An 18,679-nucleotide genomic window follows, 5' to 3' on the forward strand; every position below is an offset into this window, starting at 1 on the left:
TGTAAAAACAGGCAACTGAATCTTTAGGAAAGTTGTACCAAATAAGATCAAAATGGAAAGCTCTATTGTGATGTATAATAATTGTACAGAATATTGACCCTTTTTATACTTTAATTAAATGATTTAAATATAAAATCATAAGAGTTTCAGGCTTGTGCAAATGAGAAAAGTGTCCGCAGGTTTGGGACAAACTTTGTCCCCCGTGTCATTCTCTACAGTCAGTTAAAATCGCACAAAATGGGTCAGCAGAGCTGTGGAGGAGTCGTACAGTAAGAAACAACTTGTGTCTGAGTTCAAGAAACCATGGGGCAGGCACATGAGATCTCTTAAGGAGAGGAGAAGATAGTGGATGCTGCGGATGGGCCATTTGGCCTTTATCTGATGTCGTGTTTCTATGTGCGGCGTAAGAGTTAGTACAAATATACCGCCTCAGACTTCAGTTTCAAAATAATAATGATAAATAAAACCAAAAAACCAAACTTACATTACAATGTATAGCAAATTTGTCATTTAGATGTAACAAAAGTAACTCGTAATAACAGCAGGAGTCAGAGTCAGAAGGTAGAAAAATAGAAGATTCGGAGTCAAGGGTTTGGTTTACTGACTCCACAGCTTTGCAGATCAGCACTTGACTACCCTGCTGTTCTCTAGGCAATGCCAGGTTCCAGGGGCAAGAGGGAGTTATGCAGGTATCAGCAATATTCAATGCCAGAGCTAACAAAGCTCACTGGGCAAGTTCCAAGTATCACTGCTCACATGTATATTTAATGCTAGTGCCTGGATATTACCTAGTATTATACATCTCTGTCTTATGTGGCTGAATATCAGATAAATTAATTATAAATAATCAGTTCAATATCCAAAAGAATTTCTTTGAATAGCAACAGCCAGTATCCACACCATATCTGTGAATTTTCAGTACTAAAATAGTCTAATAGTATACAGTGATACTATCTCAGTAATATCTAAATGGTACCAGAGCAGAGCAGGGCATTCTGCCCTACTGGGTCACACCAAAGGGCCACCTATCCCAGTCTTGTTTATTCCCCAACTGCAAACAATCCATGTCACAAGGATTCCATGTTACCGATGCCATATACTCTAGAGTAGACAGAGTAGGAACCTCTATCTTACTATCTGCGTAGCCAATACCAGCTACAGCGGAATACATTCAGTATCAGCAGTTCCACAGGTAGTGATGCTGAGTTTAGGTGGGCTAAATTAAAAGCCACAGCCTGTGCTTCAAGCATTGGACATAAGAACAGCCATACTGGGTTAGACCAATGGGCCATCTAGTCCAGTTTCCTATTTCCAGTGGCCAATCCAAGCCAGAAGTACCTAGCAAAACCCCAAATAGTAGTAACATTCCAAGCTACCAAACCCAGGGCAAGCAGTGACTTCCCCCATATCTGCCTCAATAGCAGACTATGGGCTTTTCAAGAACTTGTTCAAACCCAGCTACACTAACTGCTGTCACCACATCCTTTTGCAACAAATTCAAAATAATAACTATTCTTTGAGTGAAAAAATATTTCCTTCTATTGGTTTTAAAAGTATTTCCATGTAATTTCATTGAGTGGCCCCTAGTCTTTGTACTTTTTGAAATCAATTGAAGTTTCAAGTTTTATTTAAAATTTTTCATTTCGCTTAATCAAACTTCTAGGCGGTGTACAATACAACACTCAAGATTTTGTAAACCATAATCATTTCCTCCTTCAGCTGTTTCTTTTCCAAGCTGAAGAGGCCCAACCTTTTTAGCCTTTCCTCATACGAGAGGAGTTCTAGCCCCTTTATCATTCTGGTTGCTCTTCTTTGAAACATTCCTAATTCTGCTATATCTTTGTTGAGATAGTGACCAGAACTGAAGGCAATACTCAAGGTGAGGTTGCACTACTCGATAGCATTTGAATTTAACCTAAACTGGGAGAACGGTCTAATGAATGTTTGGCAACTAAAAATTCAATGTAAGTGATGTATTTAGAGAGTAAAAATCTGAGCGAGCCATATGTGCTGGAAGGTGAGAGGCTAATATGCATGGACAAGAAGAAGGACCTTGGGGTGATAGTGTCTGAGAAATGAAAGGTGACAAGACAGTGGCTGTAGCCCGAAGGATGCTAGGCTGTATAGAGAGAGGCGAACCAGCAGAAGAAAGGAGGTGTTGATGCCCCTGTACAAGTCGTTGGTGAGTATTGCGTTCAGTTTTGGTGGCCGTTATCTGGCTAAGGATATAAGAAGGCTTGAAGCAGTCCAGGGGAAGGTGATAAAAATGGTAGGGGGGTTTGAGCCAAAAAACATACAAGAAGAGACTGAAGACCTGAATAGGTATATTCTAGAGGAGAGGAGGGATAGGGGTGATATGATATACATGTTTAAATACTTGAAATGTATTAATCTAGAACTAAATATTTTTCAGAGAAAATGGTAAAATTAGAGAGCATAACTTGAGGCAGTAGACTTAGGAGTTATGCCAGGAAGGAAATTATTTTCGATGGAGAGGGTACTGGTTGCCTGGCATGTCCTCCTGAGGGAGGTAATGGAGAGGAAAATAGAAATGTGTGGGATGAGCACAGGCTCTAATTAGAAAATGAACTGAAGAACAAGGACCAGTTCTAGACAGACTTGCACAGTTTGTAAAAAGGAAATCTGGTAACCCTAGCATTAAGCTAACAATGTATAGCAGCAAATTTGTACACTTGCTCCATAATAGCAGCTTAAGTCAAGGCTGAAGTACCATGGCAGGTTCTTCCTACAGTGTTTCCCCCAAAATAAGACAGTGTCTTATATTAATTTTGGGTCCAAAAAAACACAACAGGGCTTATTTTCGGTGGATGTCTTATTTTTTTTTTCATGTACAACCATCATCTCTCCCTTCCTCTCCTCCACCTTCTGTGCAGCATTTTTCCTACGCTCTCACACTTCCCCTTTTGCAGCATCTTTCTATCCCACCCTCCCATTCCCCGGTGAGACCGACATACCTCCACTCCGAGGTCTCCTAAAGCAGGAGGGGCAGCAGCAGTCCGAATGGGCTGCGTCGTGGCCTTCCGTCTGCTGCATCACAGATGATATAATCAGAGCGCTGCCACTGCTGCTTTAGGAGGCCTCAGAGTGGAGGTATGTCAGGTCTCACTGGAGGGGGGTTGCTGAATCGTTGAGGGGGGCTTCTGGTGTCAATCTTAACTAGGCCTTATTTTTGGTGTAGGGCTTATATTAGGAGTGCCTTTAAAAATCTTGCAAGAGCTTATTTTTATTTATTTATTCAATTTTCTATACCATTCTCCTAGACAAGCTGAGAAGAGTTTATAAGAATTTGTTCAGGTACTTGAACATTTTTCCCTGTCTAATGTACCTGGGCCAATGGGGGATTAAGTGACTTGCCCAGGGTCACAAGGAGCAGCGTAGGTTTGAACCCACAACCTCAGGGTGCCGAGGCTGTAGCTTTAACTACTGCACTACTCTAGAAATCAAAACGTAGCAAAAGTGAGCCAAGTAAAGGGCAATCCAGCCATTGTGACATCATTGATGAGGTTGGCTCTTATTGGTGGAATGAGGCATTATGATGTCACAATACCAGCTCTGCTTATCAGAGGCTGAACTTTTCACACTATTTGTTTAGTCAGTTTTTTTATACGGTTCTCCCCAGGGAGCTCAGAACGGTTTACATGAATTTATTTAGGTTCTCAAGCATTTTTCCCTGTCTGTCCTGGTGGGCTCACAATCTATCTAATGGACCTGGGACAAAGGGGGGATAGAGTGACTTGCCCAGGGTTTGAACCCACAACCTCAGGGTGCTGAGGCTGTAGCTTTAACCACTGCGCCACTCTAGAAATCAAAACGTAGCAAAAGTGAGCAAAGTGTAGAACAATCCAGCCTTTGTGACATCACTGATGAGGTTGGCTCTTATTGGTGGAATGAGGCATTATGACATCACAATACCGGCTCTGCTTATCAGAGGCTGAAACTTTTCACACTATTTGTTTAGTCAAATTTTATACGGTTCTCCCCAGGGAGCTCAGAACGGTTTACATGAATTTATTAGCATTTCCCTCTCTGTTCCGGTGGGCTCACAATCTATCTAATGGACCTGGGACAATGGGGGGATAGAGTGACTTGCCCAGGGTCACAAGGAGCACTGCGGGGTTTGAACCCACAACCTCATGGTGCTGAGGCTGTAGCTTTAACCACTGCACCACTCTAGAAATCAAAATGTAGCAAAAGTGAGCCAAGTGTAGGACAATCCAGCCATTGTGACATCACTGATGAGGTTGGCTCTTATTGGTGGAAAGAGGCATTATGATGTCACAATACCAGCTCTGCTTATCAGAGGCTGAACTTTTCACACTATTTGTTTAGTCAGTTTTTTATACGGTTCTCCCCAGGGAGCTCAGAACGGTTTACATGAATTTATTTAGGTTCTCAAGCATTTTTCCCTGTCTGTTCCGGTGGGCTCACAATCTATCTAATGGACCTGGGACAATGGGGGGATAGAGTGACTTGCCCAGGGTTTGAACCCACAACCTCAGGGTGCTGAGGCTGTAGCTTTAATTACTGCACTACTCTAGAAATCAAAACGTAGCAAAAGTGAGCAAAGTGTAGAACAATCCAGCCTTTGTGACATCACCGATGAGGTTGGCTCTTATTGGTGGAATGAGACATTATGACATCACAATACCGGCTCTGCTTATCAGAGGCTGAAACTTTTCACACTATTTGTTTAGTCAAATTTTATACAGTTCTCCCCAGGGAGCTCAGAACGGTTTACATGAATTTATTTAGGTACTCAAGCATTTCCCTCTCTGTTCCGGTGGGCTCACAATCTATCTAATGGACCTGGGACAATGGGGGGATAGAGTGACTTGCCTAGGGTCACAAGGAGCACTGCGGGGTTTGAACCCACAACCTCATGGTGCTGAGGCTGTAGCTTTAACCACTGCACCACTCTAGAAATCAAAATGTAGCAAAAGTGAGCCAAGTGTAGGACAATCCAGCCATTGTGACATCACTGATGAGGTTGGCTCTTATTGGTGGAAAGAGGCATTATGATGTCACAATACCAGCTCTGCTTATCAGAGGCTGAACTTTTCACAATATTTGTTTAGTCAGTTTTTTATACGGTTCTCCCCAGGGAGCTCAGAACGGTTTACATGAATTTATTTAGGTTCTCAAGCATTTTTCCCTGTCTGTTCCGGTGGGCTCACAATCTATCTAATGGACCTGGGACAATGGGGGGATAGAGTGACTTGCCCAGGGTTTGAACCCACAACCTCAGGGTGCTGAGGCTGTAGCTTTAATTACTGCACTACTCTAGAAATCAAAACGTAGCAAAAGTGAGCAAAGTGTAGAACAATCCAGCCTTTGTGACATCACCGATGAGGTTGGCTCTTATTGGTGGAATGAGACATTATGACATCACAATACCGGCTCTGCTTATCAGAGGCTGAAACTTTTCACACTATTTGTTTAGTCAAATTTTATACGGTTCTCCCCAGGGAGCTCAGAACGGTTTACATGAATTTATTTAGGTACTCAAGCATTTCCCTCTCTGTTCCGGTGGGCTCACAATCTATCTAATGGACCTGGGACAATGGGGGGATAGAGTGACTTGCCTAGGGTCACAAGGAGCACTGCGGGGTTTGAACCCACAACCTCATGGTGCTGAGGCTGTAGCTTTAACCACTGCACCACTCTAGAAATCAAAATGTAGCAAAAGTGAGCCAAGTGTAGGACAATCAAGCCATTGTGACATCACTGATGAGGTTGGCTCTTATTGGTGGAAAGAGGCATTATGATGTCACAATACCAGCTCTGCTTATCAGAGGCTGAACTTTTCACAATATTTGTTTAGTCAGTTTTTTATACGGTTCTCCCCAGGGAGCTCAGAACGGTTTACATGAATTTATTTAGGTTCTCAAGCATTTTTCCCTGTCTGTTCCGGTGGGCTCACAATCTATCTAATGGACCTGGGACAATGGGGGGATAGAGTGACTTGCCCAGGGTTTGAACCCACAACCTCAGGGTGCTGAGGCTGTAGCTTTAATTACTGCACTACTCTAGAAATCAAAACGTAGCAAAAGTGAGCAAAGTGTAGAACAATCCAGCCTTTGTGACATCACCGATGAGGTTGGCTCTTATTGGTGGAATGAGACATTATGACATCACAATACCGGCTCTGCTTATCAGAGGCTGAAACTTTTCACACTATTTGTTTAGTCAAATTTTATACGGTTCTCCCCAGGGAGCTCAGAACGGTTTACATGAATTTATTTAGGTACTCAAGCATTTCCCTCTCTGTTCCGGTGGGCTCACAATCTATCTAATGGACCTGGGACAATGGGGGGATAGAGTGACTTGCCTAGGGTCACAAGGAGCACTGCGGGGTTTGAACCCACAACCCTCATGGTGCTGAGGCTGTAGCTTTAACCACTGCACCACTCTAGAAATCAAAATGTAGCAAAAGTGAGCCAAGTGTAGGACAATCCAGCCATTGTGACATCACTGATGAGGTTGGCTCTTATTGGTGGAAAGAGGCATTATGATGTCACAATACCAGCTCTGCTTAATTATCAGAGGCTGAACTTTTCACACTATTTGTTTAGTCAAATTTTATACGGTTCTCCCCAGGGAGCTCAGAACGGTTTACATGAATTTATTTAGGTACTCAAGCATTTTTCCCTGTCTGTCCTGGTGGGCTCACAATCTATCTAATGGACCTGGGACAATGGGGGGATTAAGTGACTTGGCCAGGGTTTGAACCCACAACCTCAGGGTGCTGAGGCACCGCCCGCCCCACCTGCATGTTGGGCACGAAGCCATTCTTGATGCGCCAGCAGTTGCGGGTGGTTTTCTCCAGATACTGGAGCTCGTCGTTGTAGCTGCGGCTCATCCTGCTGCCCTCGCGATCAGCGCGCACAACGTCCCCCGATGATGACGCGCGTTACGTCACCAAGGGGTGGGCTGTGACGGAGGCCTCTGAAGCCCAAACTTCCTCCCTTCCCTTTCACGGCCACTTCTTCCTGAATGGACAGCGTCGGCCCCTCATCGGCGTTGCCCCGCTGGCCGTTATAAGCACCGGCACAGGTGACTTTTTGGCTTCCGCTTCAGCCCTCGCTCTAGGGGGGGCTCGAGGGTCCCCGCAGGCAGCAACTGGCGGGGCCCGTGCCTGAGGGAACGCCGCCTTCTGCGCATGCGTTGGGCTGCCCCTCCCCCCCCCTTTTACGCCCACTCAAGATGGTGGCCGGAGCCGCTCGTGCGCGCGCACCCCTACATCCCTCCCCAGTCACGTGGTGGGAGGGAGGGGGCGTGTCTTCGCGCGAGACTCCGAGAGCGCGACGGCGGATACCAGGTAGCAGAGCTTGGAAGAGCCGGGGTGGGGACCCGAAAGGTCGGGGTGTCTCTCAGCCCCCCCCCTAGCGGGAGCTCAGGGTATTGGCGCCGCAAGAAGAGGGCCACGGATGGGAGGGGGGAGGAAGCGCCCCAAGAGCAGGGAGTGGTGGTGTGCGCATGCACACCTTGCTTGCGCTTGTCACCCTGTTGGCAGGAAAACAGCCACCTCCCCTTCAGATAAGAGGCGAATAGTGCAAGAACATTGGGGGGGAGGCGGATAGTGCAAGAACGTTGGGGGGGAGGCGGATAGTGCAAGAACGTTGGGGGGGAGGCGGATAGTGCAAGAACGTTGGGGGGGAGGTGGATAGTGCAAGAACATTGGGGGGAGGCGGATAGTGCAAGAACATTGGGGGGAGGCAGAGAGTGCAAGAACATTGGGGGGGAGGTGGATAGTGCAAGAACATTGGGAGGAGGGGGATAGTGCAAGAACGTTGGGGGGGAGGCAGAGAGTGCAAGAACATTGGGGAGGAGGCAGAGAGTGCAAGAACATTGGTGGGGGAGGCAGAGAGTGCAAGAACATTGGGGGGGGGGAGGCAGAGAGTGCAAGAACATTGGGGGGGAGGTGGATAGTGCAAGAACATTGGGGAGGAGGCAGAGAGTGCAAGAACATTGGTGGGGGAGGCAGAGAGTGCAAGAACATTGGGGGGGGAGGCAGAGAGTGCAAGAACATTGGGGGGAGGTGGATAGTGCAAGAACATTGGGGGGAGGTGGATAGTGCAAGAACATTGGGGAGGAGGCAGAGAGTGCAAGAACATTGGTGGGGGAGGCAGAGAGTGCAAGAACATTGGGGAGGAGGCAGAGAGTGCAAGAACATTGGGGGGGGGAAGGCAGAGAGTGCAAGAACATTGGGGGGGGGGAGGCAGAGAGTGCAAGAACATTGGGGGGAGGTGGATAGTGCAAGAACATTGGGGGGAGGTGGATAGTGCAAGAACATTGGGGGGGAGGTGGATAGTGCAAGAACATTGGGGGGGAGGTGGATAGTGCAAGAACATTGGGGAGGAGGCAGAGAGTGCAAGAACATTGGGGGGGGGAGGCAGAGAGTGCAAGAACATTGGGGGGGAGGTGGATAGTGCAAGAACATTGGGGGGAGGTGGATAGTGCAAGAACATTGGGGGGGAGGCAGAGAGTGCAAGAACATTGGGGGGGAGGCAGAGAGTGCAAGAACATTGGGGGGGGAGGCAGAGAGTGCAAGAACATTGGGGGGGAGGCAGAGAGTGCAAGAACATTGGGGGAGGGGGAGGCGGAGAGTGCAAGAACATTGGGGGGGGAGGCAGATAGTGCAAGAACATTGCAGGGGGGTGCTTCCCTAATACAAGAAAGATTTCCTTGTGCAAACCAAAGGCAGGATCCCAGGCTCAGCAGCTCCAGGGCTAAGTGAGCATTAATAATAATAATAAACCGCAGGACCGTGAAGTTCTATGTGGTTTACAATGAGTAGAATTCACATAGTTAAAAGCTAGTGATTAACAGCTCTAGAGATTGTGCAAATCTGTTGTTTTCAGGTGTCTCCTAAATTCCCCAAAGGTAAGTAGTTCTTTCAGATCTTTGTCCCATAATGTTGCTTGATAAAAGAGATGTTGGTGATATCTTTTGAATTTACATCCTCTAACTGTTGGCTTCAAAGCTTTCTTGTACACCTCCAGCACTGGCGTTCAGAAATATGGTACTTAGTTCAAGTTTCTTCTTAAAATTTCCTTCTTTCAAAAGCTCTTTAAAAAGTTTCTTGTATAAGGATGTATTTGAGATATAGACAGGACAACTCATCTATCAGTAAATCTTATGATCTAATACTTAATCTTAATTAGACTTATGTATAGGTTGCAAACTTCTCTTCTATGCTTATTCTTGCTCATATATTTATTCTTTGTTACCCTCCAGATGTGTTTTCCCTAAATGTTTCTTTATTTTCTTTAAAGAGTGTATGTAGTTCATTCCCCTTACATACTATGGGGGTAATAATAAAAAATAAAAAAAAACCGTCTAAAAAGTGTCCTAAATGGCTACTTGGACGATCAAAAAGCCTGATCGTCCAAGTACCCATAACCAAAGCTGGTTTTTAGACGTATCTAAAAACAGCTTAGGCCTTTCCCCTGTCTCTAAACGCAGAGAGAGAAAAGAGGTGTATTTAGAGGAGGGGAAAGGGCGGGAGGTGGGCCGACCTACACCTAGGCGTACAACACCTATAACCAAAACAGTTTAGTCGGCACTTAGACCTGTTTGACTTAGACGAAAGAAAACCAGGTCTAAGTGCCGAAAAAGGGGCCACTGAGCTGATGGCCGCTGGCGCCATCAGTTCAGCGGCCCGGCAACCTAACCATCGCGGCAGGAGAGATGCCTCATCTCCCCTACCGCGATGCTATCACTCTTCTACCCGAACTGCCGCAACCCGTGGCAGTTCGGGTAGAAGAGTGATGGCATCGCGGTAGGGGAGATGAAGCATCTCTCCTGCCGCAATGCATCATTTCCCCCCCCCACACACACACAACATCGGGGCAAGAGGGAGCCCAAGCCCTCTTGCCCTGCTGCAACCGCGACCCCCCGACTCAATCGGGCCAGGAAGGGCCCTCCTGGCCCAGGCGACCCCCTATCCCCACCCCTCACTACATTACAGGCAGGAGGGATCCCAGGCCCTCCTGCCCTCGATGAACCCCCCTCCCCCCAATGTCCGCCCCTCCAGAACCCCCGACCGCCCTCCCGGCCGACCCGTGATCCCCCGGTTTGGTTTCTTCAGTATGGTCTTCGCCCTGAGTGTCACTTTTACTCCATGATAAGATGAGAGTCCAACTGAAGCTTCCTGCTTCTACGGTAATATATCTAAAAAAGTTTCAGTTTTGCGGGTTGTGAAGGAATAGTCAGAGGCATACCTGTATTATTTATGTTTGGCCGGAGTTCCTGGTTTATCTTTGTTACTAGCTACTGCTGGTAATAATTTGTTTTTTGCTTTATTTTTGTTGCTTTTTAATTCAACCTGCTTTGGGTAAACCCACTTAGTATTTTGGTGCTTTACTTTTGCCACATCAGCAGAATTAGACAGAGTGCAAGACATTCTCTGAAGTAGAGAATGACACTGCCAAAATTCATCACCGTTTCTGTCCCCACGGATAACAGTGGGAAACTATCTTCATGTCATTCTTTAAAGAGAGAGGGAAGAATCAGAGTATGAATGGGCAGAACCATTGACCCTCAAGCCTTGCATTGAAGAATGCTGGTGTAGAAGGACTGAGGTTGAGATAGACACTAAAGAATGACACAGGACGGTTTCCAGCCACTGACCCGCAAGCCTTGCATTGAAGAACGCTGGTGTAGAAGGACCGAGGCTGAGATAGACGCTAAAGAATGACACAGGACGGTTTCCAGCCACTGACCCTCAAGCCTTGCATTGAAGAACGCTGGTGTAGAAGGACCGAGGCTGAGATAGACGCTAAAGAATGACACAGGATGGTTTCCAGCCACTGACCCTCAAGCCTTGCAAAAATACCAACCAAGAATACAGATCCCTAAAATGTAATATAATCTTATTTGTAACTTATTTGTAATATTACCTAGAAATGTCCAGTCATTTTACTATCCAATTTGCAAGTTCTCCTGGAAATTATCCAGCTATCTTACCTCTTTTGTAACCAAAAAACAATTGTAACGTTACTGGAAATGTCCAGTTAGCTCTTTTATAATCCGCCTTGAACTGCAAGGTATAGGCAGAATAGAACTCACTAATGTAATGTAAGAGAGACGCTAAAGAATGACACAGGATGGTTTCCAGCCACTGACCCTCAAGCCTTGCATTGAAGAACGCTGGTGTAGAAGGACCGAGTTTGAGACAGACAGTAAAAAATGACATGGGATGGTTTCCAGCCACTGACCCTCAAGCCTTGCATTGAAGAATGCTGGTGTAGAAGGACCGAGGCTGAGATAGACGCTAAAGAATGATATGGGATGGTTTCCAGCCACTGACCCTCAAGCCTTGCATTGAAGAACACTGGTGTAGAAGGACTGAGGTTGAGATAGATACAAAAGAATGACATGGGATGGTTTCCAGCCACTGACCCTCAAGCCTTGCATTGAAGAATGCTGGTGTAGAAGGACTGAGGTTGAGACAGACAGTAAAAAATGACACGGGATGGTTTCCAGCCACTGACCTTGAAGCCCTGCATTGAAGAACGCTGGTGTAGAAGGACCAAGGTTGAGATAGACACAAAAGAATGACACAGGATGGATTTCCGCCACTGACCCTCAAGCCTTGCATTGAAGAACACTGGTGTAGAAGGACTGAGGTTGAGATAGACACAAAAGAATTACATGGGATTGTTTCCTGCGGGGATAGGAACGGTGATGAAATTTGTCATCATGTCATTCTCTACTCTGAAGTACTTGCCTGTTTGCTGAGTTGTTGTACACCTTATAAGACTTTACCCAGATTCCTAACCTGCTTCATTAATCACTAGTTATCATGCAGCCGATTCACGTTAACATTAATTCTGTTTGGTTTTGACGGAGTAAGGATGTTTATAAACAGGGTGATTGCCCTGAGCCTCCATGCAACAGAGGGTCCGAAGTCTCTCTGTAACTAAAGGACTTAGAGTCTCCTCCCAAATTTTTGCCCTGGGCCCCTGCATGTTTAACACCAGCCCCAGCTCTGCCTTTCACCTACTCCGCAGGCCTTGACTCTGGTCCATGCAGCAAACAAGAATGGATGTTGTTGGCTTCCATGACATCTGGTGAGCCCATCATGTCAGTAGTGGTAAAAGTGATTGCACTGTCTGTGCTGTTTAGTTTCAGTTATCATGATGGCATAAGTAACATACATTAATTATCTAGGTGCAACAGAGGGAGCTCAGCTGATGAAACATCTTTCCAGACCCTCTTAAGATGCATTGAGCTACGTGGAAATATCCGTACATCAACATCAGAAACTTCAGTGCTTGTGCCATCCTGGTGTTTCACCAGAAAGTTACTGCTCTCCAGGTGACTAACTATTTGCTAAACACTTTGAAAATTAATCTCCCGAAACTTACGGATCTTTTTATCAAGCTGCGGTAGGGGTTTAATGCGCATTAAACCGCCTGCCGCACTAGCTGCTAACTCCTGCATTGAGCAGGGGTTAGTTTTTTAGCGGGGGCTAGCGCGGCTTGATAGAAGGACCCCTTGGTCTTATTCTTTATGGGTTTTATTTGTTAAGTTAACTATTGTAAACTGAGTCGAGCGTTCTTGCAGTGATGTCTTGGTATATAAAGCCAAGCCTTAGATTAGATTTGTTTGGGCAAATATCTGGCATAGCCAAGATGTTGATTTCATGTCTGAAGCTGTAAAGTGAAACTGAGAACCGAAAATGAAAGTTATTAATCAAATCTGGAACATATTTAAGCACATTTGAGACCTTGGAGCAGTTGCTGTGTTTGACTTGTTTTTATCTCTAAATTATTTTATAAAAATGAGTCAGCCCTGTTCAATTTTCATGAACACTTTTTAACTCCAGGATGTCGGATTTCACAATGATTTATCTGCCGGTGGACCAGTTGTGCTGAAATTTGTGCTTGGACTGTTTGGTTAAGATGTGGAATCCAATTGATAGGTGCAAGATTAAGGGCGTTTTTAGTGCACGCACCGGATTAGCGCGCGCTAGCTGAAAAACTACCGCCTGCTCAAGAGGAGGCGGTAGCGGCTAGCGCACGGTATTCTGCGTGTTAAGGCCCTAACGCGCCTTCGGAAAAGAAGCCCTAAATCTGTAGAGCAGAGCCTGTTGGGGAGATGACTGTAAATACGATCCTGCTCCTCTGGTCTTTCCTTTATTTGTCTTTGTTATTCTAGATGCGTAATTGTGAGTTACAGCTTTTACTCTGCAGCTCAGTCAGGGCTTCTTGTTCCAACTCGGAAGAAACTGTGTTTGGAAATTCTGTAAGGAAAAGTACTTTTTCATGTGCTGGACCAAATGAATGGAATAAACTTCCAGTGTATCTCCAACAGCAGAAAATTTGTGTCAGTTTAACCCTTTCAGGACCATAAGGATCGTAGGCCAATTTTTGTGGTTTTGACGACATTTTTATGGTAAAAAGGGCTTGCAGATGCCAAAAAATTGATTTTTTTTGTGTGAAATATCATTATTTTTATTTAATAAAATCACACTTCTGGCTTATGGACAGTGTGGCAAGTGAATCTTCTCGTCAATCTGGCAACGACGCTAATGAATGAATGTCGGAACCAGTTTGTTTACATAAAGGCAGTATCCTATGGAATCCGTACATATCAAATTTAGAACTGTAGACTATCCCAATCAAAATTTATAGGATTTTAAAGTTATGGGACAAATATGTCCCTTGGTCCTGAAAGGGCTACGACACATCTTAAACGTCATCTTTTTTTGTCAGAGGAAATATACGCTTTAATGTACATGTTTTGACAAAATGGAAAGGTTTTTCAAGGTTTGTTTTAGAGCGATCTGTTATGCTTACCTGATGAATTCTGCAATATACGTCGTATAAATGTCAAGTACGTAATGTTGTAATCCGCTTTAATTGAAAGCGGAATATAAACTATAGCTTTATTTTTTTTTTTCATTTTCATCTCTTTTTTTTTTTTTTTCTCTAGTTTGCATAGCTGTTAACAAGCATTAAAACATTGAACCGGACTGAAATTTGTGGGTAGAAGGTTAAATATCACCCTGCAATGTACAGTGTTTAAAATATGACCTTAAATTGTAGGCAAAAAAGGAATACTCCTGGCAAAATTCTGTGCAAAAAAAAAAAATCAAAAATTCTGCACACAAAGGCCCCCTTTTCTGAAGCCACATTAGGCTTTTTTATCGCTGGCTGCGGTGGTATTAGCTCCGACAATTAAAAATCAAATGTTTTTTCTTCTACCTTTGTCTGGATGTTTTATTTTTCCATTGTGTTGGTTCCAGTTTCTTTTTTCTGCTTTCCTGTCGTCTGCTAATTCTCCATTTGTCTGTTCTACTCTCTCCTGTCTATTCCCATATTACAGCTGCCTCACACGTATTGATCATTCCTCTTTAGCTCTTTTCTGCCTCTTTCTTACCCTTCTCCTCTTTTTCACTTTTCATCTTCTCTCATTCCTTCCTCAGCCCTCCATTCCCTTTCATCTTCAATGTACCTCTGTTACCACTTTTCTACCCTCTGTTATATCTATCCTCTCATCCATTTCCTTGCCACCCTCTCCTCCCCTTCAGGGTTCTACCATTCTCTTCCTTCCTCCACCCTTATAGCCCAGCAACTTCTCTCTCTTCCTTCCCTCCCCATCCTCATAGCCTAACATTTCCCTTTCTCTTCCCTGCTGCTGCACTCTCTGCCATGGTCCAACATTTCTCCCACTCCCTTCCCTCACTCCCATTTCTAGGCATCTGTCCATCACCCCATTCTTCTCCTGCATCCAACATTTCCCTCCTTCTCCTCCTCAACCTCTTATGTATCTCTCCCTCCCTCTCATCCACCTCTATATCCAACACCTCTCTCTCTCTCCCATCCTTGTGCCCTGTGTCCAATCTCTCTGTCCCCTTCCATGCACCATCTCTCCCTTTCTCCCCTCCATTAAATGCAATTTCATCCTTTCCCTTCACCATGCATGTCTCCTTCTCCTCCCCTTGTGCCAGCATCTTTCCTTCCCCTCACCCCTTCCCTCCCTCTGTGCCACCAACTTTCCTTCCTCTTTTCCCCTGTACTCTAAGGCTTGCTTCTTTGGGTCACGGTATCAGCAGCGACTCTCTCTCTTGCTATCTGCCACTAACCCGGAAGCCTCCCCTTTGCTGCAGAGATACTTCTGGGTTAGCGGTAAGTAGCATGTGGGAATTCCTGCCAATACCGTGACCCAAAGATGCTGACATGATTGAGATACTGTGCGGGAAAAGGGAATTGTGCAGTTGCGTAGAATTCTGCCAGGAGTAAAGGAAGTAGAACTGTAGCACCAGGGGAAGGGGACAGGTGGGCCGAGGTGGCAGCATCAGGAAAAGAGAGACTAGATCAGGGAGTAAAGGGACTATTTTCTGCTCTGTTCTGGGCTCCCTACAGGCTTTCTGAAAAGGAGCAGAATTTAAGCCCTGCCTCAGTCCGATATGTGTTATTGTTGGTGGCAAGTCAAATACAATTGCGCAAAGACAACTCAGCGCAAGACTATTGTCTCGTCCTCAGTTGTCTTTGCGCTTTTGTATTGCACGCATTTGACTATGAACCGTTATTGTTAGATGGGCTGAAGTGGAATAATGCTCCAGTTTGAGATGCACTCATGCTGTGATTCTGCTGATTTTGAGGGATAATGCCTGGAGTTGTTAGCACAATCTGTTCCCTCCTTTCTGTGAATGGTTGGTTGTTGTTTTTTTTTTTTTTGGGGGGGGGGTTTGTGCTTTGCATGCCTTGTTTGGGAGATAGGGGCAGGGGATGAGATTTGATAAACCACCTTTCTGTGGTTATAAGCAAAGCAGTTTACATATTAGGTTCAGGTACTTATTTTGTGCAATAGAGGGGTAAGTGATTTGCCCAGAGTCACAAGGAGCTGCAGTCAGAATCAACCCCATCTCCGCAGGTTATCGGGCTGCCTGGAATTTTAAAACTGGTAGACTTAGGCAAAAATGGAGTTTGAAAATGGGAAGGGGGATAGGTTTGTTTCTTGATCTAAGAAGAGAGTTTTAAAATTGAAGAAGTCAATATTTTGTTCACAACTAATTTTTAGTATGCATTATAGAGTGCCACAAGGGCTTGTCAGGCAGGTTTATGCCCTGTGCCTAAGAAATCCTTTGGTGCAGGTTGTTTCAGAGCTGTGGCAGGGCGGCATCTTGTAACTGCCTTACACTGAGCATTTTCTTTCTCTTCCAAGAGTCCCTGACCATGAAGCTCCGTGTACGGGTGAAGAAACAGACCAGTTGGGTGGAACTGGAATCGGAGGAGTGCACCCTGAGTGACCTGCAAAGCAAGCTCTGTGACTCTGTCTTACCTGCCTTGGGTTACAGGTACAGAACAAAGTGCACATCTGGCGGCTGAATTGTTATCTCAAAGTGCATTTTGCGGGGATAGAGTAAACAAAGAGTATGAGTCTGTTTCACATGTGTAGAAAATGTGATTGAACTATAGAGATGACAGAGCACCAAGTGTGGTTCAAATAAATTGGGATTATTCTTTGGATTTCATTGCTCATATTTCCAAACTAGCTAAGGGCTAAATTTACTAAAATGTTGATGCTTTGTAATGCACATTAACTAATGCAAACTCCATTATTTTCAGGGGGCCTGTTTACCAAAAACTTACATTAATTGCATTAACATCCATTAACTGCGAATGAATTCTTGATTGTCTCAAGTACAAAATTAGATTGTGAGTAGAGAATGACATGGTGACAGAATTTGTTCCTGCAGATAACCGTGGGAAACCATCCTGTGTCATTCTTTAGTGTCTATCTCAACCTCTCGGTCCTTCTACACCAGCGTTCTTCAATGCAAGGCTTGAGGGTCAGTGGCTGGGCCCACTCATACTCTGGTTCTTCCCTCTCCTTAAAGAATGGCACGGGGATGGTTTCCCACGGTTATCCATGGGGACGGTGACAAATTCTGTCATCCTGTCATTCTCTAGCTGGGGACAGGGAAATGTCTAGTGTAGTTGAATTAACTTACCTGGAGCTGCTCGTGAAATAGTGTAATAATTTTATTCTTATATACCGCCAAAGCCGTAGTAGTTCGAGGCGGTTTACAATAAGAGGAGCTGGACAATCAGCGAAGATAGGTACAAAGTAAAGTTATAGAGTACATGTAAGCGGATACAGGGAAGGAAGGGCTGGAACAGTCAGCGAGAATAGGCGCACTGTACAGTCATCAATACATGTAGGCAGAGAACAGAGCGAGATTGAGAGATCGTGGTAAAAATCGGTTGGAGTAAAGCAATAGGGAATAGGAACATTTAGGTTACAAATCGGTTGAACAAGTTTGTTTTTACTAGTTTTCTAAAACTTAGATAGGATTAAGTTACCCAGCCAGTTGATCGTCTACCCCTTTCCCTTTTTTTGGAGTAGGAGTGTAGCTTAGCAGTTTCACCAGTGAATTGAGGAATCGGGGAGGCCAAGATTCAAATCCCACATCTACATGAATGTTCCTTGTGACCTTGGTCTAGTCCTTCTTTATCTTAGGTACAAACCCGAGGTTAGATTTATTAACAAGCATTAAAGTGCTGATCCTGTAAAAGGCTGCCTAAATTCAAGCCATGCCCATCTCTCTAGGCACCTGTGTTTTTTTCTTAGGGCAGCCATAAATTTATAGGTGACTTTTTACTGAATTGAGTTTTCTTTCTAGGCTCCTATTTTCTAGTTAATCCTCGTTAACAGCATTGACTGACCTTGTTCAATTAATGTATCGGTAGGCACCATTTATAGAATCAAGTCGTAAGTGACTTTGCCCAAGATCAAAAGGGGCAGCAGTGGAATTTGAAACTGGCTGTCTTGGTTATTAGACTAGATGGGACTTGGATTGAATTACATCTCTTTTCAAATCTGATCTCGGGGTGAGTTGCATCCAGGTACAGCAGGTGATTCTCTGTCATGTAGTCCTGACAGTCTATTTCTGTGAGGTGATGGAAGCTGGTGTTACCTATCCAGTCACAAGGAGCATTAATGGAAGAAGAGAGATTTGAACCTTGGGCTTCTTCTGGATCTCATCTTACTGCTGTAACCATTTGGCTTATCCTTATAGTTTGCCTGCATTAGCTGAAGCCAGGAAGCAAAAAGCAGGTTCAGTACAGATGATACAGTATAAGCTTCACGCATGCATCTCCACTGCAGAACAGGCTCCAGTCTCAAAAAGTAGATAGCAACAACTATTTTGACAGGAAAGAGGACATGGGCAGAAGCAACTGGGTCTGGGAGGGAGAACTCTTTCTGTGTGCGGAGGGAGGGAGAAGGCGGGGGCTTGTGGGCAGCTTTGGCCAAAATCGAGCTGTGAATTTGGGTGCCTTCAAACTTAATTGACGACCTTGCTGGAGTGAGCATTGATGGCAGATCCACAGGTTGGCAAGTAAGACCAATATCAGGCAGACTTCTGTGGTCTGGGTCCCTAAAGTGGCAAGGTCAGATCAGGATGAAGGCTGGAGTAGGTTTCAACAGCAACTCTAGAGGTTGGGAAGTAGAACCAGTGCCACACAGCACTACAACAGCACTACAGTCTGTACCCCAAAATTAGCAGAGAGAGAGATTAGGTATGTGCATATCATATCACAGTCTCTTTGGGAGGACGCATGGAATCATAAAGTTGATATTAGCGAATGAATCAAGTGTCAAGTTTATCGAAATTTGATAAACCACATTAACAAAATTTCTA

The 18,679-nt window shown here is 45.0% G+C and overlaps 2 protein-coding genes across 5 annotated transcripts in view; one reads left to right on the forward strand and one right to left on the reverse strand.

Moving 5' to 3' along the window:
* RTCB (RNA 2',3'-cyclic phosphate and 5'-OH ligase) overlaps positions 1 to 7,026 on the reverse strand; it is a 23,193-nt gene extending 16,167 nt beyond the window's left edge. The window contains exon 1 of one of the 2 annotated variants that reach the window (XM_033951024.1): positions 6,788 to 7,026. In XM_033951024.1, the coding sequence (XP_033806915.1) occupies positions 6,788 to 6,880 (93 nt within the window). In that variant the 5' untranslated portion in view covers positions 6,881 to 7,026. The remainder of the gene's footprint in view (positions 1 to 6,787) is intronic. The other variant, XM_033951025.1, reaches the window with a different exon arrangement.
* The window catches only part of FBXO7 (F-box protein 7), a 27,205-nt gene continuing 15,469 nt past the window's right edge, over positions 6,944 to 18,679 (forward strand). Inside the window, exons 1-3 of one of the 3 annotated variants that reach the window (XM_033951023.1) lie at positions 6,944 to 7,074; positions 12,196 to 12,342; positions 16,198 to 16,330. In XM_033951023.1, coding sequence (XP_033806914.1) covers positions 16,209 to 16,330 — 122 coding nt within the window. In that variant the 5' untranslated portion in view covers positions 6,944 to 7,074; positions 12,196 to 12,342; positions 16,198 to 16,208. Of the gene's footprint in view, positions 7,075 to 7,243; positions 7,340 to 8,636; positions 8,905 to 12,195; positions 12,343 to 16,197; positions 16,331 to 18,679 lie in introns of those variants that run through there. The other 2 variants (XM_033951022.1, XM_033951020.1) reach the window with 2 other exon arrangements.

This window comes from Geotrypetes seraphini, chromosome 7, assembly GCF_902459505.1.
Source record: "Geotrypetes seraphini chromosome 7, aGeoSer1.1, whole genome shotgun sequence".
Classification (NCBI taxonomy): Eukaryota; Metazoa; Chordata; class Amphibia; order Gymnophiona; family Dermophiidae; genus Geotrypetes; species Geotrypetes seraphini.